This window comes from Scheffersomyces stipitis, chromosome 1 (assembly GCF_000209165.1).
Source record: "Scheffersomyces stipitis CBS 6054 chromosome 1, whole genome shotgun sequence".
NCBI classification, from domain to species: Eukaryota; Fungi; Ascomycota; class Pichiomycetes; order Serinales; family Debaryomycetaceae; genus Scheffersomyces; species Scheffersomyces stipitis.
This window is the reverse complement of record NC_009068.1, coordinates 2,022,041-2,046,077: the sequence shown is the minus strand read 5'-3', so window position 1 is coordinate 2,046,077 and position 24,037 is coordinate 2,022,041. Positions and strand designations below refer to the sequence as shown.

At 40.9% G+C, this 24,037-nt stretch overlaps 9 protein-coding genes across 9 annotated transcripts; 2 read left to right on the top strand and 7 right to left on the bottom strand. All coding sequences in view use genetic code 12, as the record gives it.

The window, feature by feature from the left end:
* Positions 1–1,885: 1,885 nt before the first annotated feature.
* Positions 1,886–3,724, bottom strand: PICST_28769 (predicted protein; the record flags this gene model as incomplete). The annotated part of the gene is made up of 1 exon (XM_001387592.1): positions 1,886–3,724. One exon carries the CDS (start codon positions 3,722–3,724, stop codon positions 1,886–1,888), a length of 1,839 nt encoding a protein of 612 aa, XP_001387629.2.
* Positions 3,725–4,951: 1,227 nt separating this feature from the next.
* On the bottom strand, positions 4,952–6,187 carry PICST_52783 (predicted protein; the record flags this gene model as incomplete). The annotated part of the gene is made up of 1 exon (XM_001387591.1): positions 4,952–6,187. One exon carries the CDS (start codon positions 6,185–6,187, stop codon positions 4,952–4,954), a length of 1,236 nt encoding a protein of 411 aa, XP_001387628.1.
* An 866-nt stretch (positions 6,188–7,053) lies between these two features.
* Positions 7,054–9,267, bottom strand: PICST_51634 (predicted protein; the record flags this gene model as incomplete). The annotated part of the gene is made up of 2 exons (XM_001387590.1): positions 7,054–7,091; positions 7,575–9,267. The coding sequence occupies 2 exons, from the start codon at positions 9,265–9,267 to the stop codon at positions 7,054–7,056; spliced, it is 1,731 nt and encodes a 576-aa protein (XP_001387627.2).
* Positions 9,268–10,273: 1,006 nt separating this feature from the next.
* PICST_28766 (predicted protein) lies at positions 10,274–11,785 on the top strand (the record flags this gene model as incomplete). The annotated part of the gene is made up of 1 exon (XM_001387980.1): positions 10,274–11,785. The coding sequence occupies one exon, from the start codon at positions 10,274–10,276 to the stop codon at positions 11,783–11,785; it is 1,512 nt and encodes a 503-aa protein (XP_001388017.2).
* Positions 11,786–11,874: 89 nt separating this feature from the next.
* Positions 11,875–14,133, bottom strand: PICST_52526 (predicted protein; the record flags this gene model as incomplete). Its single annotated transcript, XM_001387589.1, has 3 exons — positions 11,875–12,798; positions 12,835–13,770; positions 13,876–14,133. Coding segments are annotated over 3 exons (2,118 nt in total), but the record flags the coding sequence as incomplete, so codon positions are not given.
* A 1,124-nt stretch (positions 14,134–15,257) lies between these two features.
* NUO78 (NADH dehydrogenase (ubiquinone) 78K chain precursor, 5-prime end) lies at positions 15,258–18,046 on the bottom strand. Its single transcript, XM_001387588.1, has one exon. It carries the CDS (start codon positions 17,646–17,648, stop codon positions 15,480–15,482), a length of 2,169 nt encoding a protein of 722 aa, XP_001387625.2. The 5' UTR covers positions 17,649–18,046; the 3' UTR covers positions 15,258–15,479.
* A 748-nt stretch (positions 18,047–18,794) lies between these two features.
* On the bottom strand, positions 18,795–19,451 carry PICST_28763 (predicted protein; the record flags this gene model as incomplete). The annotated part of the gene is made up of 1 exon (XM_001387587.1): positions 18,795–19,451. The coding sequence occupies one exon, from the start codon at positions 19,449–19,451 to the stop codon at positions 18,795–18,797; it is 657 nt and encodes a 218-aa protein (XP_001387624.1).
* Positions 19,452–19,866: 415 nt separating this feature from the next.
* On the top strand, positions 19,867–20,688 carry PICST_28762 (predicted protein; the record flags this gene model as incomplete). The annotated part of the gene is made up of 2 exons (XM_001387979.1): positions 19,867–20,179; positions 20,228–20,688. The coding sequence occupies 2 exons, from the start codon at positions 19,867–19,869 to the stop codon at positions 20,686–20,688; spliced, it is 774 nt and encodes a 257-aa protein (XP_001388016.2).
* Positions 20,689–20,715: 27 nt separating this feature from the next.
* CHT3 (chitinase 3 precursor) lies at positions 20,716–22,787 on the bottom strand. The gene is made up of 2 exons (XM_001387586.1): positions 21,490–22,787; positions 20,716–20,979 (listed from the first exon to the last, which is right to left on the bottom strand). Exons 1-2 carry the CDS (start codon positions 22,643–22,645, stop codon positions 20,822–20,824), a joined length of 1,314 nt encoding a protein of 437 aa, XP_001387623.2. The 5' UTR covers positions 22,646–22,787; the 3' UTR covers positions 20,716–20,821.
* Positions 22,788–24,037: the final 1,250 nt, after the last annotated feature.

Genomic DNA, 24,037 nt, shown 5'->3' with positions numbered 1-24,037 from the left:
CCGGAGAAAAATTTTTGGTGCTTCAGACAAAAGCCACCCATGATGCCATAACGCTTGCAATCCTCTCCGAAACGTTCTGCAGAGTTCAAAACAAACAAATAAACAAATAACAACAATAAATACACTGCAATTAAAAAAAAATCCTTCACATTTATTGGATAAGCTTTGCTTGTTGAAAGATTATTTAGGCGCAACTCCCAGCGCATTTGATATGGTTCTGGCCCATTTAGGAAGTGTTGCAACAGCGACGTCGCGTCACATGCGGTTTATGTGCACACCGTGCTTAAGTCTCTATTGTTCGCGTTGTCGTGGTACGGAATTCTGCTGATAATTTCCAGCACCAGCTGCCGGTATAGGGAAGAGTTTCTAGGGAGGCGGTTTCAAAAAGACATTTTATGAATGGCTGTTGCCGATCCAGTAAAGCTGAAACCAGCCACTGTTTGGAAAAACAACCGCAGCTATTTCCTGAACAGCATGGGAAACTTGCAACTGCCTGAGGACTGACCTGAAGATCAGCGTAATGATTGTATGGTAAAAGTGTAACAAGACCTGGTGGTTCTAGCCCGTCTCGCTAGATTCCTGTCCCTAACAGCACTCTTGTGTTCGCAGGAAATTTTTTACAGCGGGAGTCCGTGCGGGCCCCAAGTTACGCATTGCGGTGGTAATCGAGGGAACAGAAACAGGAATATTGGGATTGTCGCTTAAAAGCCCCGTAGCTGGTTTGTGTCTGTCAATTGTATGCTGGATCTTCCCCTATAATCGTTCCGATTGGTGCTGCTAGGTTTGTGAACCAATCAAGTGAGACGGCTTACTTTAGCATAGAAAAATTGCAATGCATTTAGAGAGATTTGGGCCACAACCGGAAATTCTCCAGCGCGCGACAAGCGGCCACAATTAGCTGCCCTCACTAATTTTCTAGTCTTGTCACTATTAGTCGCTAGAAATCTAGACTTGTCGCTAGACGTCATTCTAACCATTGCCCAGCCTCAAAAATGAAACATCTCTAGTCTTTCTAACCCCTCTTGTGCCAGAATGACCTCTCTAATCTCCTCGGCTGCCTGGATCGGTGCCTGGGTATTGACATTCCAAATAGACTAACGACTGCACCCGGCCACGGCAGCATTGTGTCTCTTTCTCGGTAATGTTTGTTGTCCTAAAATCGCGAAATTTGACTTTGACTATTTTAGCGGTGGATTATTTTACCAGTTCTTCCATGGAATCGAAAGAAACCGCATATGCAACTCGCCAGATTAGGAATAGCTTCCTCTCGTTGACGTGAACTTACGCTTAAGATTTTAGTTTATTGTGTGTGGATGTTTACATTTTTGCAATTGCAATTGCAAAATTGCAATCGCCATCTTCAAGTTGTAGTCTGTATGGGTCGTCTGCAACTTTGTAACCTTGTAGCCTTCATTGTGATAGAGCTTAAATTGCAACCTCATTCATCTAGCCGTGTTTGCACCACAATACGTGTTCGTGATACCGGAATGCTTGGTGACGCTCTCATGTGCCAATACGGAATTCTTTTGCAATTGTCACACTTGTAGTACGAAGCCTTCCCTTTCACCACACTGTGGGCCATAGAAACAATAACCCGCCCTTTTGTGCCTTTCCGCTCAGCGGGTTTGGATAGACACATATGGCTATGACCTAAGTAAGACGGTGAAATGTGCCCCTTCCTTTTCCTACGAAATTACTATATTCATATATTCCTTTTGGAGAAAGAATTCCTCCACCGAAATTTTCGCAACCAAGTTAAATTGTTCTACGAATTCTTCATGTCTTGTGTGTGCATTTCTTATTGACCGTTCTAGTTCATGTCAAATCCATATGACACTATCGCAGAATCCTCAATCTCTTCGTAAATACCGTTATTCATTACTTATTATTCCAAATTGACATTTGCACCCGTTGCAAATTGATCTTGGTGAGGTGGAAGCTCTTCTATTTCATCTTCAATTTCTATTTCCTCTTCACTTTCGCTTTCTTCTTCTTCAACTTCGACTTCCACTTCTACCTCATTCGTTGGCTCTGCAGGTTCTCCCCGTCTGCGTCCTCCTTCGAGAGGCTGATTGTTCACAAATGACCAGTTAAGCTTCACGTACACCTCCTGTAGTCTTTTGTAGTAGTCTATAAGCATATTGAATTGTCTTTCATTGATTTCAACCAGTGACATCCGTGCTTCATTTTCTTGTTCTTCTAGCCCTTGATCACCTTCCAATTGTTGCTCTTCTTCCAATTGTTGCTCTTCGTTCAACGGTTCACCCTCAGGTTCAGCAGGCATATTTGCGACTGCCTCAAGAGCATTATCTATGTCCTCTTTTGTAATTGAATTAACAATAACAGGTACAAACCGTTCAGAATACGAAATAGCCAATGTATCCACCAATTCAACCATGTTCTTCACCTTATGGGTCAATTCCTCAACTTCGTTGGGTTTCGTCTCCGACAAAACTGTTTCGATCCGAAATTGCACAGATGGAAATATCGACAAAAATCCAAGTAGCAAATCCTTCCATATATTCTCGAAGTTGAAATAGAAGTTATTGTACCCACCAAGAATGAGATCATAATCACGTCCACGTCTAAGAGCAGTGTGAATAAGTTCGTCTCTGATGGACTCTACCACTCTGTTTGCTGCAGTTCGCGTATTGCGAGCTATTCCAGTGGCGGTCAAGCGTACCCGTTCGTGCCAGTTCCTGTGAGCTCCCTCTTCATCATTTCCTTGCGCAGGGTTCTGGATTCTTGTGGCAACTCTATCACCACCAAAAAACAAGACATACACATTCAGTAACAAAAATACCCACACCATAATCTTCAACCAATGATTAACAATAATTTCAGGAATACCAATTCCAAGGATTCTCATCACAAATATGACTTTTGCTAGAAATGAAACCACCCTTCGACCAGTATTCCATAACCGTTTCAAAAGATCTATAAATACGACTCTGGCCGGTCTTGCAGCTGCCTCAGCATCTACATTGGCATCTATATTCGCATCACCATTAGCATTAGCATTATTAAAGTGTGCATTTTCAAGGATAGCTGCATTAATAGCTGCATTGATGTTAGCTAATACATTGGCATCAACAGCATTCGGTCTTACTTCGTCAGCTTCAATACGATTCCCATTCTTTTCTACTTCATCCTCGCCGACAACAACAATATTGTGGCCCTGTCTGAAATTGTTGATGGCCACATCTTCGGAAAGAAGATAGTCAGAGTTTGCATCGTTGGTGAGAATCACTTCGGTCTCTTGAGCCAATGGCTGTCCGTCGTCAGATTTTAATACGGAGTTCATCTTCGCTACAGCCGAAGGATTTAACAATAAATACGGAGCATGTTTGCCATTATCAACAACAATACTCTGGTATGCATCAAGGTGGAATCGCACTAGCTTTCCGTCTACAAAGGTGGAAAACTCATAGTCCACTGAAGAAACCGCCGATTGCCGTATCAACTGAGGCTCTTCTGTATTTCCGTCTAAAGTTCCATTTTCACCACCAATTCGTCTGATTACTTCATAGGTTTCTCCAGTTATTTCGTAAAGATCTGTCTCGTTTACTCTGAGCTTTGTGGTTTGTAATAACTTTTCACTCTGCAAAGCTTCGACATTATTCTCAGCACTTTCACTTAAATTTTCCGTTTCTGTAGTTCTCGTCTCAAACATATCAGCAACCGCTACTCCGGTCTCGACTTCCTCTTCTTGATAACCTTCCATGTTACAGAAATATAGAGATAAGGAATTGCAAAAGCTAGTGATATCCATCTTTCAGTATGTGCTGTCAGATTTCCCCACGAATTTAATTGTGTAATTGGTAGCGCTGCTGATTCTCAATAGATAGGTCTTGATCAGAAGATATTGGTTTAGTATTCATTTTTGCAATATTATACTTGTATTTACTTGAAGAGTCATATGGTTATATTGAATGGAGTTGTTGGGTAGGAATCACAGTGTTGGAATTGAGTCGATATTGTACTTGACGGTAGAGTGATGATTTTAGTCTGTTGGCTTTGTACCATATAGGCGATAAGGAAAGAATCTTCTGAACATACTAGACTAATATCTGGTGGCGGTTTTTGAAACATCTTCTTAGGACGTTGTTTCTCCATGTTTGAAACGAAAAGAATTTGAAATCCATTCGTAATGGAGAAACATGAAGTCTTCTCGTTACTCTTGTTTTAGGATCACATTGTTCTCGATATATTTTTACTTTAAGAGACTTAAGAAAGTACATTTATGGCAGTCTTTGTTCCACAGCATTTGAGGGATTGCGGTTTTGAGGCTGAATCGCATGTTTAGCAACAGCTTGGTAGTCAGTTACCCTGATCAGAGCAAGAGAAACAGTGAAAATCACGCTACAAAAACAGAAGATGATCGACCTTCTTAATCTTTCATGACAAGAGAGTGAAAATCGCAGATCTGCAAGTTTTGAAGTAGCGGTTTCAACAGATGAACTTCTATTTACCAGCCTAAGTTTCTTTCTATTGTACCAGTATATTGCTACGGTTTTTTACTAACATATACATAACAGCAAATGGTACAATGTTTTCTTATAAGTCACTGGAAACGGTTAGTGCTAGCATTGGAAGAAGGTTGATCCTCCCATTCTTTACAATCGTTCTTTCTTTACTATCCTAGTTAGTTCAAGTCCCAAAAAATCAGAGCTGTTAGTGTGAGCTTTGACGTTGTTCAAAACCAAATTTGAGCTTCGATATATATCGACAAACCTAAATCTTCATGGTGGAGCACTGCTGTGTTCAGCATAAATGGGTGCAAATTTTAGTGAATAGGTGCAGGTTGTGAAATTATAAATCGGTTCATAGGAATTACGGTATTATAATCAGTGCAAATTACCATTTGATTTCTTATTAGTTCCTGTTATTTATTGTATTTACAAGAATGGGAGCATAGTCCCCTATATCATAGTTATGTACATCATATGGCTTAGGTCTTAATGGCGTGGTATCTCTTACCTCTGAATGCATATAATTGACTATTGGAGTTAAATGTTTCCGTGGGGTTGATGTCCACCAAGTCGATCTTGGTACAGGCAAACTTGTTGTCTGTTTGAGTCATCAACACATCCATTTCGTCGTGCAAGGGGTGATTTTCCAACCACTGTATTTCTCGCTTCATGTCCTTGTCGTGGTACCCACTGACGTAGATGGGACATTTGGACTCTAGCAATCCCTTCATGGCTTTGTCCCAGTAAATGGAGTCAGCCGTGCCGAACCCGGGATGGAACAAAAAGAAAATATCCAAGTATGGGTCGAATGGGAACAAGTCACCCATGTCGTAGAGCTCGTGGAAGTATCTCGTATGGTAGTGAAGAGTGATTTGCTCGTCAAATCTTTTGACTAGGGCACGGCCATGAGGCTCATTTGTAGGGCCGAACGATCTGGTCTCCTTATCAAAATAAGCTTCCGGGCCTACCAAATGGATTTCGAACTTGGTTTCTGGGAAAAGATAACCAAACTGTTTCCATACGTAACCAGGCAACATGGATTCCATTTTAGCGCCGAGAATGAAAATTCTCATGGGTCTTTCTTTGAAAGTGACAGCGTCAGTGGATTTAGTGTATGGAGGATATAAAGTATACTTCAAAGCTGCCAAGGAACGAAGACCTTCTACAGTTACTGGTCCCTTAGGCTGTGGTTCGTAGGGTGAATATTTGTTAATAATAGCCGCAATTGTCATGGGATATGTCAATACTTTAGTGGCAGCAGCCAAGTTGAATTCTGTGTTCATGGGAGCGAAATCTCTCGTGTAGAAGAACGAATCCCAACTAGACAAGTTGACCATGTAATCATTATTTTGTTCGAGGGGAAATACAAATTCGTCGAATTTTCTACCAGATCTGACATCGTGCTCGTACAAGTTGACCTTCTTCAACAACTCGTAGGTTTTTCTCTTGTGGTATTCAGTATCGCTTTCCCAGGCTTCTCTCGAATGGTGAGTAGGAATTCCTGAATATGGACAAACGAAGTTGACTGGCTTCTTGGTGACCGGACAGAGGGCTTTGGCTCTTATGAACGCTGCACGTGTTCTAATATCTTCGTAAGGTGATTCGTCCCAGTTGTAGAGCGGACGTTCGGACTCCTTGGACTCGGGTTTATCGAGAGCCAACATCTTCCAGAAAAAAGACAAGTTTCGTCTGGAGATGCTAGAGGATGAGCCCATGTTCCGCAAAACACTGTGGGCGACCGTTCCTATGTTCGACAACATGGCTATGTGTTTGTGCTACCTATAAAACAGAGGAAACAGACAAGAGTCCAATTTGTCAGGAATAAAACGTTGTTGTTTCGGCAAAGATGAAGTTTTGGTCAAGTTGAAAAATTTCCGTTACAGAAAATTTCAATTTGATATCCCGAAAAAATCAGATCGCAGTATCAAAATCAAAATCAGGGAACTACAGGCTTAAGAGTGCTGAGATTGCGAAAAATTGGCACCATTCTCGATTTTGCAAGAACAGATTGCTACATGTGCCTACGACTGTCAATGTCTAGGACTTTTGATGCATTTCTTAGAATTTTACAGCTTTAGCGTCCTTTCGGTTGAGAATTCCGGGGAAGGTTATCCTGGCTCCATTGTGCATAGCTAAACAGCTCATTATTGTATGATTTTTGCGGAGGTGGTGTACTGAAAATTACGCTTCTGATTAATAAAAGCGTTGTGAGCACATGGCCACTGGTGGGAGAAAAAAGTGGAATTCTCGCTACAGAGTAAAAACTAGCGAGAAATTCCAGAATCCGCTGCATAATTAGTGAAGGAAAAATTGGGACCATTTCTAAGACAGAACACTAGCAAGGAAGCTTGAAGAGGTATTGAACATGATGTGTTCCTGAGCAAGTTGCTCTGAGGGGCATGCGGATAGCAGAAGTTCTTGTCTCAGATGTTCTTGTTCGGTCCAGAACTTTCTCTCCGTTTGGTTTTTCTTACTCTCTCTACAGTAATCGGTTTCTCTTTAGTAGTTCCGTCGTGCGTAAATTTGGGTACTAATAATACGTCTATAGTATACAGCTGTAACATTCCTTTAGAATTCATTCCTAGAGTTCGTCATGTTCGACTTCGGTATTCACTTTCTCTATAGTCTCTTCGATGTCTAAAGTAATTTCCTTTTTATGTTTGGTACCCTTCTCTTTATTTTCTTTATTTTCTTCTGTTGCATGAGTCTTCGGGTCCATTTCCTTTTGATGGTGTTTAGAAGTTTCCACTAATTGTTCAATTGGTTCAATATCTACAGCCGATTCTTTCTTCTTCTCTTTTTCTTCTTCTTTCTCTTTCTCTTCAAGTATTCTATAATTGTTCTTGGATTCAACTTCCACAGCTCCTCTTTCACCGTCCATAGACTCCACCGTCTGTGGTATATCTACAACCTCTTTCTTGGCTATCTCTAGAAGCAACTTTATCTTCCTCTCAAGTTCCGGATCAATATTCGAAGGTTGTTGAGGTTTTGGCTCTTTTGCTTTTACTTCTTCGACCTTATCTAGTGAATCGCGTTCCAACAATTCCTTAATAACTCTCTCGATCTCAGCATCAAGAGAATTGGTCTCATCCTGCTTTAAACCCCCTTCAGCTGACTCTCTCACTTCGTTTTCATCCACAACAACGTCATTAACCTTTTTAACATCTATGATCTCTCCTATTGGCTTTTCTTCGCCAAAAACTATTTCATCAACCTCTGTAGAACCTGGAACTTTAGCAGTTTCTGTCACTGTCACAATGATCAACTTGTTTTCCTGTTGGAGTATGTGATCATCTAATGGCTCTCCAGCCGCTATCTTCTTCTTTTCTTCTTGTGTGTATCTTCTGAACAGCTCAAAATTCCACTGATGATTTGGAGCAGCAAAAGAAACTATTTCTACTAGATCACCATCTTGATCTTTCATGGTGTCTGGATTTACCAACAGTATAAATAATGTATCATCCTTTCTGGTTCCTTCTCTTTCCAATCTGATTAAAGTGATGAGATCACCATAAAAGTCATAAAGTTCAAACCACACAATGAACGAATCGTCCCATCTTAAAGTAGTAGCTGAATGTTGATCTATAAATACTGGTGACGGGAACTTGGTATTAAGGCTGGATCGGAAAAGTGCAGAAACTCTATCTAGCAAATCATGCTCAGAATTGAACATCCCACTGTATATCATAATGTAACGGTTGTTCCAGTACATATTTTTGCTGTCAACAAACTTTGTAGGTACTCCTAGAAAGAAACCAGAACCACAGGGTATCAGCTTATAGTCACGAACGTTGATCTTGTAATTTGCTGTGACTGGAAACAACTTATCATTGAAAGGTAAATCGTCAGTATACTCATAGAAATCCAGAAGCTGTACAGTCTTGTCTGAACCCACTGGATTAGATTCTTTACCTGCAACACTATTAGTATCTACACGTTTACATTCTATTTCCAAAACATTCTCGTCGTTACGTATTGGCTTAAAGCCTTCAATGTTGCAAAGTTCAGGAAGGTTTATTGTCATCTGATACTGACAAGTCTTGACCTCAGATGTTTCCATAATTGCAGCGAAGCCACTATTAGAAGCATGGCACTTGTAGACGACCTCTACTGAGCGCGGTTGGCCCGTCAAGTCACAAATCTCACCGTCACTAATGACATGCAGAATTACCAACGGCGACTTCTTCTTAGGTTCTAGAGAATTACTAAAAGGAGTGGATAAATCATCGTGAATTGAAAAGTCGCCAGGATCAAGTTGATTATTATGCTTTTGTGCCTCGTTTTCAATCTTCACGATCTCGTTTCTAGGTCCACCTTTAAAACGTCCCAAAGTGTAGACGTAATCGGGCTCGGTTGGTTTGTGTTTTCCAGTTAGACGGAAATGCTCCATGTCAGGATGGAACTGGATAATCTTATCTCCAAAGCAGTAGCCATAAATCCAGTAGGAACCGGAATGGAAAGTGCACACTTCTCGTTTGAAAGAGTCTGCAACCGTTTGAACAGCCTTGAGTTTGAGATCGTCCAATGTGGGAGAAGAGACTTGCTCTTGGGCTAGATCTGAATCCAGTTTCTGTAGTGTGATGTTCAGAGGTCGGAAGCAGAGATATTTCTCCGACTTGGCTGGAGTTCTGTCTATGTTGAGCAATTCGAATTGCCCATCTTCTTTTATCTCACTATTCAACTGTAGAAATGACTTTGCAATGTCTTGGGGGATGTTGGCATGGTAGTAGGAGACCCTGAACTCAGGCAGAATAGCCACAGCGATGGATAGGAGAAGAAACAACGACAATCGCATGGCTATACTTATTCGACCTCCAGTTTATTGAGGTATTGTGGTTATATATGGGTAGGATAGAAAAAGATGGCAAGAGGCTAAGTTGCTCTTGAAAGTAATTGAATTGTAGTGTTTGTAAAGTTGCAACTTGTTCAAAAATCTCGCTGTTCTGCGGGGTCGGTATAGAGCGAAATAGTGAAAAATCTAGTGAGAAAGTGTACTGTTAGCGAGAAAATGGGTCCAACAGAGGGAGAGGACAAATCGAGATAGTGGGAAGTGTGAGTGAAAATACTGAGAATACTGAGAAATATAGCGACGGGCGGTGAGAGTGCAAATAGCGCGAGTAGTGAGAAAGTGTTCAAGCAATCAGATCTATCTTGACCAAATAGTCTCCGATTATCTTTTCTTTATTCATATCCATTCTTGTATCCATTCCTGAATCTACATTCTTATTCATATCTACCTTCTTTTCGTTATCCCATTCCATTTATTTCTAGTTTCACAATGTCAGATACCACTGCTGGACTTCTGACTCCACATTTGAATAGTGAAGAAAATGAAACATTTCACGATGCAGAGAACACAGAAGAAGCCACCACCACACCTACAAAAGCGGTTTCTACATTCGAAATAGCGAACGAAATTCAGGACCGTCTAAAGTCTGTCTTGGAGGTTGTAGATAATCAGGAGAAGGAAATCAACGAAAGAATCGACAAGCTTTTAGAAAGAGTATCGAAGCTAGAAAACGAACTGTAGGGAACAAAAAGAAGAAAAGTTGAAATTTGATAGAAATTAGGGCAACTTTGGAATAACAATAGCAGTAGGAGTAGGATCTATAACTTCCAGGTGTTGCCAATGGATCCGATTCTTCTTCTGTTATCGTATGAACTTATATGAGCCTTATATATGAGGGTCGCGTTTGTGACATAATCAGGATGGCATCTCCAGAAAAAGGTCTTTATTGTAGAATCTATAGAAATTTTAGAATTGTACAAGCTACTATTTGTAAAAAAAAAGGAAGACGTATATGCCACCCAAGAGAAGCAAGAACCAGCTTCGTAGAGAACGGGTGAAGCTCCGAAAGCTAGAAGCTGACAAGAAAGAAGATACATTGGAGAGCACTGAAATACAAAAGCCAGACAAAGTAAAAGATTCAGAAACGACAAATAATGACAATAAAGAACATAGAAATGACAAAGCTCACGACATAGATACCGCTGAAGAGCAGAAAGATTCAGTCGAAAAGTCTGTTGAGAATCTTGAAGATTTTATAGCGATTGCCAAAGATTCTTTTCAATCTGTTCCGGTTAATACTTCAATAGATGAGTCTCTTTATCAGCAGTTCCAGGGAGTGTTCAGTAAGTTTCAAGGAGCTACTGTTGCTGAAGAAGAAGTAGAATCTGTTCCAGAATCCAAAGGTGATGTTCTCTATAATAGTGGGTCTGATGAAGAGTCAGAATTGGAGTCCCTGGATTCTGAAGAAGAGGAAGAGCTTTCTAAACGACAACTTCGTAAACGTAACAAAGTGCCATTGGCCTCGCTCAAGGCATCAACTATACGGCCACAACTCGTTGAATGGTATGATGTAGATGCTCTGGACCCGTTCTTCCTCGTAGCATTAAAGACGAGCCCCAATGCGGTTCAGGTACCGAGCCACTGGTCAGCAAAGAGAGAGTATCTTTCATCGAAGAAAGGAATAGAACGATTACCGTTTCAGTTGCCAAAATTTATCACCGATACAGGTATTCAAGATATGAGACATAGTGATGATCAAACGTTGAGGCAACAGCAAAGAGACAGAGTACAGCCCAAGATGGGTCGATTGGATATCGATTACCAGCGCCTTCATGATGCTTTTTTTAAATATCAGGAAAAGCCACGATTGCTTGGTTTTGGAGATGTATACTTTGAAGGTAGAGAAGCAGCTGATGAATATAGCAATGATCTCTCTAGCATAAGACCTGGCAAGGTGTCATCTGAGCTACGTAAAGCTTTAGGTATTCCTGAAGGTGCACCTCCTTGGATTTCCATTATGAAGGATATAGGTAAGCCTCCTGCCTATTCCAGTCTAGCAATACCTGGATTAGATACTTCATACGATAATGACGGCTACAGAGATAGTAAATCTGTGAACACTAGTAAATTGCACGAAACAGAACATTGGGGGAAGCTAGAGGACTACGAAGAATCTGAAGAAGAAGAAGTGGATGGTGAAGAGGAAGATGAAGAGCTGGATGCTGACGATGACGAAATGATTGCATATGAACAGGAAGAGGAACAAGCTGATGATGAACCTGTGAAGGTGCAGATTTCAGAATATGGTGGAATAAAGTCAAGACCACACAAGCCTGTTGATGAAAGCAATGAACACAAGTCGCTTTACACTGTAATCAAAGAGAAACAACCTCTGGAAGGAGCTGGTCTATTACAGAGTGGCTTTTCCTACGACCTCTCCAAAGATTCACAAGTTGATGAGACACCTGTTAAACAGGATACGAAGGTTGAAACTCTTGAACCTAAGAAGAAGTTCAAGTTCTAGACGATGCATTTCTATGGATATAGCAATTTATCAATAAATAGGTTGTATAAATGGAATTATATAAATAATAGAATTGGAATGGTGTCCAGCTAAGTGTCAAACATTTCCATCGATCCACCAAAATCATTGAAGTACGATTCAAGAGGATTCAAATAATTCATGATGTCTGCATCGATTTGCTCAAAAATTTTCTCAATAGAAGGACTGAAAGTTTTGACAATATCGGCACCAGCCGGATCTGGAGATTGAAGTCTGCTATTTTGGTTATATACTATTGGACTATCTTCTGGCGCTGTGCTCGTCTCTTTCTTTTTCTCTAAGAAGTCCTTAGGAGGATCTAGACTTTCAATCTCCTGATCTTTGCTCATGCTAATCAACTTGACCAAATCCAAGCTGAGGTCTGATGTCCCATTGGTAGGTTTCTGGTTAAAGTTGTAGGCAGAAGACACCTTCATCCACTTCTCGATTTTGTTCAAGATAATCATCATTTTAGAGCACACTACAGAGTTGTACACCTTCTGATTTTCGACAATGATCTTGCTTATGTCGGCAAAATACTTTTCGATATCGATATCCTTGATTACGTCTGCGATTCCTTCTACATTAGCAAACCTGCTCGACTTCAACACTAACTTTAGCCTCACAAGAAGAGTCAAAGAATGCATGGGCCTATAGTAGAGAACAGTGGGGTAGTTTACGGTGTGCTCAGAGTTCAACTTCATGAAGCATTTCATCAAATTCCCACAGATGTTGAGAAGTTTGATGATGTTGTGCAAACAATCTTCGACCTCGTTTCCCTGGAATAGCGATGTATTGTTTCTATGATCGTCGTGGACATGAAGAAGATTACTGATGAGATTGTCGTATAAAATGGTGAGCAAATGATGGTACATGATGCTTAAGACGAGCTTTTCTTTTGGCTCCTGCTCACCATCAGAACAATCCCTCATAAACCCACTTTCTCCCAATAGTTGATGAAGTTTCTTTTCGTATGAGTTTAACACATATTTCACCTGTTTGGGAGAAAGATATATTCCATGAGAAGTAACTCCAGGAATAGAGCATTCTTCTGGTTTTGTCTTCGAGGGAAGATTAGAGTAGTTCTGAGCGATGGGAGAAATGAAATCTATGATCTCCTTAGCCATCGATACAAACTTGGAGTAATACACAAGATACCTATCTTCCCGCGTGGGTAAATCAGGACCCTGTGGTTTCATTAAAAGCTCTGTGGCGGCTTCGTGATTCTTTGTCCATGAAACTAGCTTGAATCTACGCAATGAGAGCTCTAAGGAACCACAACAGCAGTATATAGCTAGCAATGCCCGCAAATCATTACGTTGGACAGAAGCGTCTTCTAGAGACATTGTATCCTTGAACTTGGATATTTCGCCTAAATCTATACATAGACCCATATTGAATGCCGTTAGTGAATTCAACTGATTTCTGAACTGGCCCATCTTGTTCGGGGGTAGACACCAACACGACAAGATCAAACAAACATATATAAGGTCAATGCTGAAATCTTCACACTTCACATACACCTGGTAAGAAATGAAGCTGTAAAGATAATGGTTGAGAAGATTGTACAACTGTGAGTTGGAAACTTTTGTGTGATCTATTGAAAGGTTGTTATCATTAACAGCTGTTACTGAGATACAGGCAATTAGCAATAAGGGGAAGTTTTCATAAAGATTATCAAACAGCTTCAAGTCCTTTGAGAGCGCTATGGTGGGATAGTAAGGAAGCATGTGTTCTATAAAGAAGCGGAAACGATTCCGAGCTTCCTCTACCGTGAAAAACTTATACGTAACAATCATCTGTTTTATGAGATTCAAATGGAACGAAATGTGTGGATAATTTCCCTGGATCAACGGGGCGTTGCTCTTGTCACTATGGTGCAATTTCTCGCTAAGACTCTCTGATATTTGTCTATAATTGTTTAGTAATGCCTGCAATTGTTCTTTCTCCTGAGCACTGGCAATATCCTGGCCCAGAAGAGTGTTGAGAGCTTGTTCTGACTGGCGTACCATGACATCCAAATCAAACGAAGTAGCACTGTTATGTTGTTGTTGAAGGCCGTCGTAGTTAACAGGAATAGAAGTTCCAAGAACTTCTTTATCCCGAACAGAAAGAGGTGCCTGAGAAGGTGTTGATTTTCTGAATGTTTCGCTTTTCTTCCTTCTCTTCTTAGCATATTTTGCTGTTGGGTCCTCTTCAAACGAACAGTCCACACTAGCAGCATGGCATCTTATGCATGACTTGAATGAAGGATTCTCGTATGAACATTTCATTTTGAGTCGTCTACAGCGAGCACAGGCTCGTAACAGTCTCCATTTGGAAGCAAACTCAGCCTGGAGCTCAGCAAGAGAAAGTCTTGACTCTCCAGTAGACGAAGTGCCAGACGAAGTGGTAGATGTTGATGATACTGTATTAGAATCGTTTGCTGAAGAACCAGTACCATTCATATTGGAATTTCCAGTGGATCCATCGGTACTGATGAAGCTGTTGATGATGGTGTTTCCAATCGAAGAAGGGGATGAGAAGGAGCTTTTTGATCGTGAAAACCGCGACGTCATGGCATGAGATAATATAATGATAAGTAGGCTAGAAGAAGTTTAGAATACAATTTGATATGAAAATTGAAGTAAAGAATGTGCAAATGAATGGCATACAATGGCAGATTGAAAATGACGAACGATTTGTAAAAAATTGTAGTCTATGTTTCCGTGGATCTATTAATATGTGATATCTATCAATCACTTGGTGATAAATGGTTTGCGATACAAGATGTGAAAGTCAACTGAAGATAGTATCAGAAGAAATTCTAATCGATACTACTGGATACCATGTATTCGGTAATTGTACCAGCCAATCAAGAATTTTATGGTAAAATATGGTCTCTGGACTCAGAATTGAGTAAATTGATTATAGCTTGTTTAGAATGGAATATGAATAATATTAGACCGATTATCAAGACTCGGCAATTTCAATATTAACAGAAACCAGAGACTATTCAAAGAGTGAAGCTTAGCACTTAGATACAGATGCCGTTGCTATTAAACCTGGAATTGCTGAGATTTACTCTATTTCCTTGATATTTTAGATAGATCTGTATGTGTGGAATAAATTTATTAAGGTTCCGTGGAGCATCGCTAAATTTCAGTTCAGTGCGGAACTTGCCGAAGTCTGGGGATAATAGAAACAGACTACAGACCACTGAGGACAGATAAATATCTCTAATACAATTCAGAAGAAAGGACTGAAGACGAGTCCCAGTACCATATACCTATTTCTATTGCATTTCAAAATCTTTAACTATCTCTTATTATTCCTTTCTGCTCTAACTCCTTCCAGATGAAAGTACGTGATAAATTGGAATTGCTGAAAATGAAAGCAAGTCAAGTAGCATATTCTTAAACTTATACTTTCTCGTCCCCTCCCTACGCTTACTATTAATAGTGTCTACGCTCTCTCTAATATTATGTATATGTATGCCTATGAAACAAATAGGGAAAAAGAACATCTTCAATGAATAAATAGTTTAACAACTTTTCAGCGTTCAACGTTAGAAGGTGGTTTTGGTGTCGTCAAAGACGTCATGAGCATGTTCCGCTGAACACGATGAATATGAATATGCAAGAACAATAAAAACAGGAATGTGTGTTTAGGGTTGATGGTTGGAAGTGGATGGCGTTTAGAAGTTGATGTCGGGTTTGTCGTCGGTAATCTTGTCAACCTTGGCACCAAAAGAAGAAATACATCTGGCCATAGTAGGCGAAGATCTGGAGATGACATCAGTGAAGTAGAAGTTGTCGATTGGGTTCTTCAAAGGTGTTCCAGAGATGGTGGCACTCTTGTTCTTTGAGACTAAGGCAGCGAAACCGATCTTAGCAATGTCACTGGAAGCTGGCTCAATGACATCATGTCTCACCAAATGAGGTGCAATTTCACCCAATCTGATTCTTACAGAGACAATGTCGTCGTAGGGCAAAGTGGCATCCAAGTATTCGGACAAGGCTCTGACAATCTTCCAGTCTTCACGGGCAACACCAGGAGGGTTGGTAGCAGCACGTGTAACCTGGGTTCTACCTTCAGTATTCACGTAGGTGGCAGATTTCTCAGTGTAAGCAGAGCCAGGTAAGATTACATCAGCAAAAGAGGCTCCCAAGTCACCGTGATGGCCCTGGTAGACAACAAAAGCGTCCTTGGGGATATCCTTGTTGGAGATTTCGTCTGCTCCCAATAAGTAGACGAACTTAGGCTTTGTCTTAGCCGTTTCAGGTGATAATGTCTGGAAGCCAATGTCTAAGGCAGCAACTCTAGAAGCCTCACGATGCAACAAGTTAACACCATTCCACTCAGCAGAGTTGAAGTTGGTGTTCTTGGATGCGAATTCACCTACCAACTTGTAGATAGCAGAAGCGTCTTCAGAGTCTGCGACACCAGAACCTACGATGATTAAAGGCTTCTTAGCAGAAGACAACTTCTTTCCTACATCTCCAGCAAGGGCCTGCTTTAAAGCGTTGGCGTCTACACCCAAGTGTTGCAACTTGAAGGTCGAATCGAACTCCTGGCCTACAGAGGCAATGTCCAATTCTTGTCTTAACCACACTTTTCTAAGTCTGGTGTTGAGCACAGCAGCTTCGTGTCTTGGATTGGTACCAACCAACAAAATCTGGTCTGCATCTTCAATGCCATCAATGGTCGAGTTAAAGATGTAGTTGGATCTGATATCCACGCCATGAGCATCTACAGCCTGTTTGACATCAGTTGTCGTGTTTTCTGATCCCAACTTGTTGACCAAGTCCTTGAGTGCCACCATGGACTCGGCATCAGTCAAAGCACCAGCAATAGCTTTCAACTCATCGCCCTTTGGTGCAATCTTGGCGTATGCGGCAGCGATAGTAGATAAGGCTTCGTCCCAGGTGCCGACTTCAAACTTGTCGCCATTTCTGATCAAAGGAGAAGTCAAACGTTGGGTCTTCAAACCGTCGCATGCAAATCTGGACTTGTCAGAGATCCACTCTTCGTTGACTTCGTCGTTCAATCTGGGCAAAACTCTCATTACCTCAATACCTCTGGCATCTACTCTGATGTTTGAACCTACAGCGTCGAAAACATCGATGGTTTCAGTTCTCTTCAACTCCCAAGGTCTGGCTCTGAAAGCGTATGGCTTGGAAGTTAAGGCACCAACAGGACACAAGTCGATAATGTTACCCGACATCTCGGAGTTGATGTTTCTCTCTATGTAGGTTCCGATTTGCATGTCGTTTCCTCTACCAGCTGTTCCAAACTCTGGAGCACCAGCGACATCGTTCATGAAACGGACACATCTGGTACAATGGATACATCTATTCATCGAAGTTTTGACTAAGGGACCAATGGCTTTGTTTTCTACGGCCCTCTTACCTACCAACTCCTTGAATCTGCCTCTGTCTGATCCATATCTCTGTGATTGTTCTTGTAAATCACATTCTCCACCCTGGTCACACACAGGACAATCCAAAGGATGATTTTCCAACAACATCTCGGTGACACCTTCTCTGGCCTTCTTGATTCTTTCAGAGTCTGTATGGACCACCATGCCGTTCTGAACAGGCATGGCACACGAGGCAATTAACTTTGGCATTCTCTCAACATCTACAAGACACATACGACAGTTACCAGCAACGGCCAATTTCTCGTGGTAACAGTAACGAGGAATAGTTACACCAGCCAACTCAGCAGCCTGGATAATCGACGAGCCAGCTTCAATCAGCACTTTTCTGCCGTCAACGGTGACTTCTACCTCAGCAGCTCTTCTCATCGAGGCCGAAAGGTAACGTCTGGACGATCTCAAGAGGTTGTTTCTGACGGAATGCATCTTATGAAATTTTATATTGTGATTTATAGTAATGAAATTTCCAGCTATCAGTTGAAGTTATGATTTCAAATATGAATTTTAATCAATAAGATTATGTTCGAGATTCAGAACCTTTCAGGTATGAGTTTTGAAAATTGACAAAAGCAAATACTGATGACAATAATGCTTTAATAATGCTGTATCAAACTTGTTGTTGATATCGGTCAAAATCCAGCCAACGAAAGACTATTAGATGACTATGGTGATACAAATCTGTGATACGAAAAGACTCTACTATCCAATTCACTTTCAGATACGTTAAAATCTGGTAGCAAAATCGAAAGAAATGAAGGATTCAAACTCTGCCACTGCACACACGACGTAAGAGAACCGAATTTGTAGCGTTTCCACTTGTTGAGTTGTTCGTAGTGTTTTTCTGGTTTTGTTGGTTCATAAAATTTGGTTATTCTTTAATTTTCAGCTACCATTGGCTCGGACTGCATACCCGCTGGTTTCTGTGAGAAAATGTGTTTGTATGCACTCCATGACAATATTTAAATTCTGATTCGCTAAAATCAGGTAGTGCCTTGGCTGTGAATGGGAGCTGGCAAGCGACATGCGACACCATGACAGAGAATGTCGCTGGACACTGAATAGACAAGCTTATGTAATTTCTTTATATACGATTATGTAATTGATAGCTATATATGGCCCAGTCGTAACGGGTTAGGTGGAATTACTGTTTCTCTGTTGTTCGTGAGAAGATGTAGAACTAGTTACATAGCTCTACTAAACTGGCTTGCCTTGATAAGACTCCATATTTAATTTTTGGTAAGTTAGGATCACAGTTGAGACTACATGGAGAATGGGAAAGGATCGGAACATAGTTAAAGAGTAACTACAGCAAAGATATGGGAGATTGTTAAGTAAACTGATGTAATTGACATGGAAATGTTTTAGCTTCTCGTTGACAAGCGTCTTACGTACTGATTTTGGTGTTATTGGTTCTTGCTGATCTAATAATCGCTATAGTTAGCACCTTAGTTACAATTCATGATGGGATAAAACAGAGCCAGCACCATTGGATATAGCTGCCATGCATTATAGACTAGATACTACAGTATCGACAATTTCACATAGGATTATCTCTCTTTGCTTTCTGTATACCTACTCTTTCTTTTCCTCGCCCATCAACAAGAAGAACACCAATGGAAGTGCGATATAGAACCAGTTCTTTTGGATCCACGATCTGTCGTCGATTTCAACCTCGACTTCTTCTTCGACTTCCTCAACGACTTCGTTACCTTCATCATCAACATTCACGACTTTCTTCTTCTTTACCACCACTTCTTTTCTTGGACCTTGCTGTTGGTTTTGCTTTGGAGCATTCTTTCTTGACTCGGGGTTCAAATTGGGTGCCGGAGCTTCAACCACAGGATGCACCACTACTGAGCTATTTTGCTTGACATTGTTGCTAACAGATATATGGTTGATTTCACCGGAACCGTCCAAGTAGACATGATAATCCAAACCACCAGCATCGGCTCCATTGCTCAAAAACGAAAAACAGCCGTGTTCAGCCAAGTCATCTGTGCCCAAACAAACGTCCTGGGATTCATCTATTGATATGTCGGTGTCTGCCTTTTCAAATTGGCCTCTTTTGTTGGATTTGTTGTAAACTAATGTTCCATATGGTTTTATGGAATGGGATTTCACTTCTTTTGTGTAGACAGATATTCTTTGAAGATTTTGTTGTAAATCTTGCGCCAAAGCGAACTGGATCCACAATCCAAGAACGAGTAGTACCGAATTGAACCAATTCATGTCTTGGTCTATGTAAATAGTTGATAATGAGAAAGAATACGAGCTTTGCTGTGAAGAATTGGAATTATCAACTGAAAAATGCGACACAGTTAAAATCCCATAGTTGATTCTCTTTTAAGAACCCATACAAAATGCTCCACCAAGTGGCAATTGACACACTGGTTGAAACATTAGGAAACATACCTTTCTTCAGAAATGCTGAAAGTACATCGACAAAGTCGTTTGTTGATTTCAGTGTCTTCCAGGATTAATTGTGGCCCATAGTTAAGCTTCCATAGTTAAGCTCTCTGCATATTCACTTTTTTCGCCATACTTTTGGAACCTACTTTTGGAACCTTCTTTTGGAACCAATAGGATCATAGTTGGTCTTTCAAGACTCTTTCAAGACTCTTTTCCCAACTCTTTGTCTTCGTCAATGTGGACATGTCTCTGTAGATTCGTACGACCTCTGCAGTTGCCATTTCCATCACAGATTCGAAGCTTACTTACCAATGCTTCGTCCATCCAGGACTACAGGCTCTATCTTAGCCACTGTAGAAGAAACCTTATAGATATAGATACAAACATCTTTCGGGGCACATTGTATGAGCTATATGTCAAGGACTTTCTTCTGGCTAACCTCGCGTGCTTTGAACTAGTCAAAGTTGGTGGAGCTGGTGATAACGGCGTGGACATCCGAGGGAAATGGAACTTGGACTACTTCCAGCAGTTGCAAAAGAAGAAACTAAGTAAGTTAAGCGTTGGGCTGGTGCTACGACTCCTGCTGAAGTATATAGATCTGAAGACAAATAGCAAACAAGGTCGTAGCATAAACTTGAAACGAGACATAAAAGTTTTGATACAGTGTAAGAATGTTTCGTCCAAGATCGGCGCTGGGTTAATTCGGGAGATCATAGGAACTTATCATATGAATGTCAAACTGGATCCGCCGGTTCAAAACTACTTGTTTCTTATAAGCAAGAACATTCTTACACCACAGGCTGTTGCTCTAGCAGATAGTGCCACTATTCCCATCATTCATCTACGTATATCTCCCTTGGAGTACGGAGGTAGTGATAACAAGGATATCTATGATCCAGAACACTGGACGGGAGGCGAGTTGGTTTCAGCATACATAAATAGTCAGGCTAGGGAATACCTCGATGGGTTGAGTATGGAGCTACAGATGAAACTCATTCAACGTAAATCAATGTTACCACCAATAATCAACTCAGGTACAGAATCAAAATCAGAGTAACATCAGAATCGGTTATAGAGTCAAAATCAAAATCAAACGGTGTATTATATTAGAGTCATAAAAATACATAAAAGTTGTATGTTACAAAATGAAAATTAAACTAGAGAAAATGACTTCAAGTCGGGGTATCTAATTATTCGTGCCATTGGCCGTCATTGAACTTGGAGTTGTCGTACTGTCCATCTTGAGGAACCCAACCAGTAGTGTAGTAGGCACCATCCTGCAATGGAGGAGTAGTATAGAGTGTGACAACATGTGTGACTTTTGAATAACGTGGGGCAGTAAAGGTAACTACTTCAGTGTGAGTTGTAGGAGTAGTATAGAATGTGTGCACCGTAGTTTCTTCCGCAGCTGTGATTGCTGGATCTTCAGAGGTAGAAGCTTCATTACCTTCTTCAGAAGATAACTTTGTGGTGCTCACTGTAACTAAAGTTGTTGGATCAGCAGAAGCGTCAGAAGTCTCAGCTGTAGTTGCATCGGAAGAGGCGACAGAAGAAGCCTCAGATGGGGCATCGGTAGTAGTTGTTTCAGAAGAAGTTGTTTCAGCAGTATCGGTAGATGCCTCAGCGGTAGTTGTTTCAACTGAAGTTTCTTCTGCAGAAGAAGTCTCAGCGGAAGTCTCAGCGGAAGTCTCAGCAGAAGTCTCAGAAGAGGCCCCAGTTGTGGTTGTTTCAGCAGATGTCTCTGTAGAAGACTCCGTAGAAGTCTCTGTTGTAGATGATGTTTCATTTGGAGTGGATTCAGTTGAAGACGTCAAAGCGGTGGAGGACGTGGCCGAAGTGCTAGAAGTGCTAGAAGTACTTGAAGTAGTAGAAGTAGTCAAAGTACTTGAAGTGGTCGAAGTACTTGAAGTTGTCGAAGTACTCGAGGTGGTTGAGGTGGTCGAAGTGGTCGAAGTGGTCGAAGTACTCGAAGTGGTTGAAGTACTTGAAGTGGTTGAAGTACTAGAAGTACTAGTTTGTGTGGTTGAAGTTGAGATAGTAGAAGTAGTTGCAACACCATCTCCAACCACAATTGCTTTCATCTGTTGAACATAATTTTGTCCAGATACTTCATCTACATTGCTGAAACCTGCAGAAGCATCCCAAAGTGAAATACCACCAAAGTTGGGGTTGGACAAGATATCGTCTGTCAAATAAGTGTCAACAGTAGCAGCATCCACATAGCCGTAACTGGCAGCTCTTTGAGCAGCAGCCAATCCAACAAAGAGCTTGATGTTCTTGTTGGGGGAAACATTTTCAGCATAATCCTCCCACGTATTGAAGTTGAAGTTTGGACCCAATTGACAGTAGTTGTTGTAGAATTGAATAAAAGCAAAATCGATGTCAGCATTGGCCAACAAGTCTCCGACAGAAGCATCTGGGTATGGACATTGAGGAGCAGCTGAAAGATAGTAAGTCTTAGAAGTATCTTGAGCAAAGTAAGTTCTGAGAGAAGTTGCCAACGCAGCATATCCTACCTGGTTTTGGTTTTCAATATCGAAATCAAACCCATCAACGATAGCATCTCCAAGTGGTCTTTCATCTTCTGAAATACTGCCGTTTCCAAACAAATCCCATAAAGTTTCAGCAAATTCTTCTGCCTGGGAATCACTTGTAAATCCATAAGTACCTACTCCTCCACCCATGGACAACAATACCTTCTTGCCTTGGCCCTGGCAGGTTTTGATGTCTTCAGCTATCTGGTCGCATCTCAAAGTACCATCTGGAGTGGTGGCACCACCGCATGCATTGGCGAAATTAACTTGCAAGTTATCTGGAAAGACATATAGGAAAGAAATAATGATAATATCAACTGAATTCGACAGACAGTAGTCAGCCAATCTAGTTTGTGTTCCACCTGAGTTTTGGCCCCAGTAGACAGCAACATTGGAGTTGGAGGACGGGTCAAAAGCATAAGCAGAAAGAGCCTGTAAAAGGGCGGTAGCCAAAAGGACAAAGATGCTTTTGGAAAACATACTTAAAAACTTTTATCTCAAGCTCGGGTTCGTCTGGGTAGTTGAATGATAGAAGAGATGACTTCCAAAGGAGTGACTATAGTTGGTTTAAAAGAGTGACAATTTTCAATTAAAACAGAACGAACCAAAAGCTGTGTTTTCTTTCTTTTTTTAAGTTGATAATTAAATTCGTAAAATTGTAGTCGGAGACTGTAATTACAGAAGCTTATATATATATATATGAGTGGGATGGACAAGCACCCGTCGGATACATTGTCAACTCGCAAAAACTCATTCTTCGAGATCCATTTGGAAGCAAGCACATTAAAAAAAAAAGACAAATACCCAAAAAAATTCTAATATATGTCCCAAAAAGGCAACAGTGATGACAAAATAGTATTTCCAAAATCCGCTTGATTGAACCGGACATTGTCCTCTGCAACTTGTGCTGTTTTCATAGTACCATTGCTGGTTTGAAAAATATGCTTGCGATTTCGCAGCCAGCCACTTCAGCGCAATGGTTGCATTTTGTATGTAAAAATCCTGCATGCTGTTCTCTCTTCCTACAGTAGAGCAAAGTGGAACAATGGCTGCATTCTGCAATTGGAAGAAGCTTCTTTGAGGATGTAATGGACTGACCATCCCTGGAACAATAATAGGCTAAGCGTGGCATTGTTTGCCCTCCATATTTAAGCAGGCAAGTCTATGGTAAAAGTTCTGGATGCTCGAAAACAAGAGAGCGAGCACTGCCCTTACAGATTAACAATACAATATAAGTTCTCAATAGTTTGAACAATTTGATTTGATCCGAATTGATTTGTAGACATAGCTTTGCTGGATTTAATTCAGTGGAGTAGGACTATACAGCTACAAGCGAAAGGAGGCAACGGTGTGGTACGGGTGGTACGGCAAAGGGCCGCGAATAGTTGCCAGAGATATTAACCAGCCTCTCGGTTAAAAGAAGAATAACCCGAGACCGAGCCAGGAGGGCAAAGAATTGCCGTGGGTATTAGTGAATTTCCAAGTATTCATTGCAAGGCCTTATAGGAGTAGCCCTTATATGAGTTCCAGGGAGATATGGAATTACTGGTCCACCTTTCATAAAGTTGCAACCATTTAGTGAATGAGAAATATTTGGTCGCGAAAATAATCTGGTGAAGTATTATAGATGGAAATGTGGTGGGAATTGAGTAATATCCTGGATGCCAGTGTTATTATTACAAGTGGGCTATTGCATATTGACGTTGAAAGGGAGCCTTGGGAGTACAAAATACTTCTAGCTACAGAATACGAGGCTGAGTATTAGTGGATGAAGATTTAAATCGACCATGTTTAACAAATTTAGAGTCCCGTAAACTTGTACTAACTATATAAAATTAACTTTTCTAATTGAATACAATTTCACATATTTAG